Source organism: Amphiura filiformis, chromosome 13 (genome assembly GCF_039555335.1).
Source record: "Amphiura filiformis chromosome 13, Afil_fr2py, whole genome shotgun sequence".
Classification (NCBI taxonomy): Eukaryota; Metazoa; Echinodermata; class Ophiuroidea; order Amphilepidida; family Amphiuridae; genus Amphiura; species Amphiura filiformis.
Genome location: NC_092640.1, coordinates 26011446 through 26012047, shown reverse-complemented (window position 1 = coordinate 26012047; position 602 = coordinate 26011446). Strand labels below are relative to the sequence as shown.

At 37.5% G+C, this 602-nt stretch overlaps 1 protein-coding gene across 1 annotated transcript in view; it reads right to left on the bottom strand.

The window, feature by feature from the left end:
* Positions 1 to 215: 215 nt before the first annotated feature.
* The window catches only part of LOC140167532 (CD82 antigen-like), a 22479-nt gene continuing 22092 nt past the window's right edge, over positions 216 to 602 (bottom strand). The window contains exon 6 of the mRNA XM_072190837.1: positions 216 to 278. Coding sequence (XP_072046938.1) covers positions 216 to 278 — 63 coding nt within the window. The remainder of the gene's footprint in view (positions 279 to 602) is intronic.

Sequence of the window (602 nt, the reverse complement as noted above, 5' to 3'; positions counted from 1 at the left end):
GCCCATTTGTGACAATTTCTCCCCTCCCCCCATTTCCTTACACTCTGTTTCATATAAAGTTATGATAATACATTGCTGATAACATATAGCATTACCACAAAAGAGCAGAGTAATTAGGTGGGCCTACTCATGGTAAATAAAATTCAGTGGTTTGAAAGGCAAATAGGAAATTGGACCATGTTATAATTAGCACAATAACTATTATAATACCCTGCTCACTTTGCTACACCAACAGCCCCTATAAATAGGTATGAGATGTTCATGATGGCAATCTTGACCTACAAAAAGGACATTATGAGATGTTGACAATCTTCCAAAAAGGACACTTCATCCTTTTGAGTAAATGTTGACTTTATTGATGTGTGACTAATTAGGTGTTCATACACAGTCCCTGGTATTATATAATACTGTGTGACTGTATTCCAGACTGAAGTCTCATAGCCGCATAGAGTCTGAACCAAGACTACATGTAAAAGCTCATGGTGGCGTGGCGCTATGCTGAGACAAATATAATTATGTAGTAGATATTAAAAGGGTGAGAAACAGGCCATTATCAGAAATAATGGGCGTGTTGTTCATGACTGGTGAGATGTTAGTTGGTT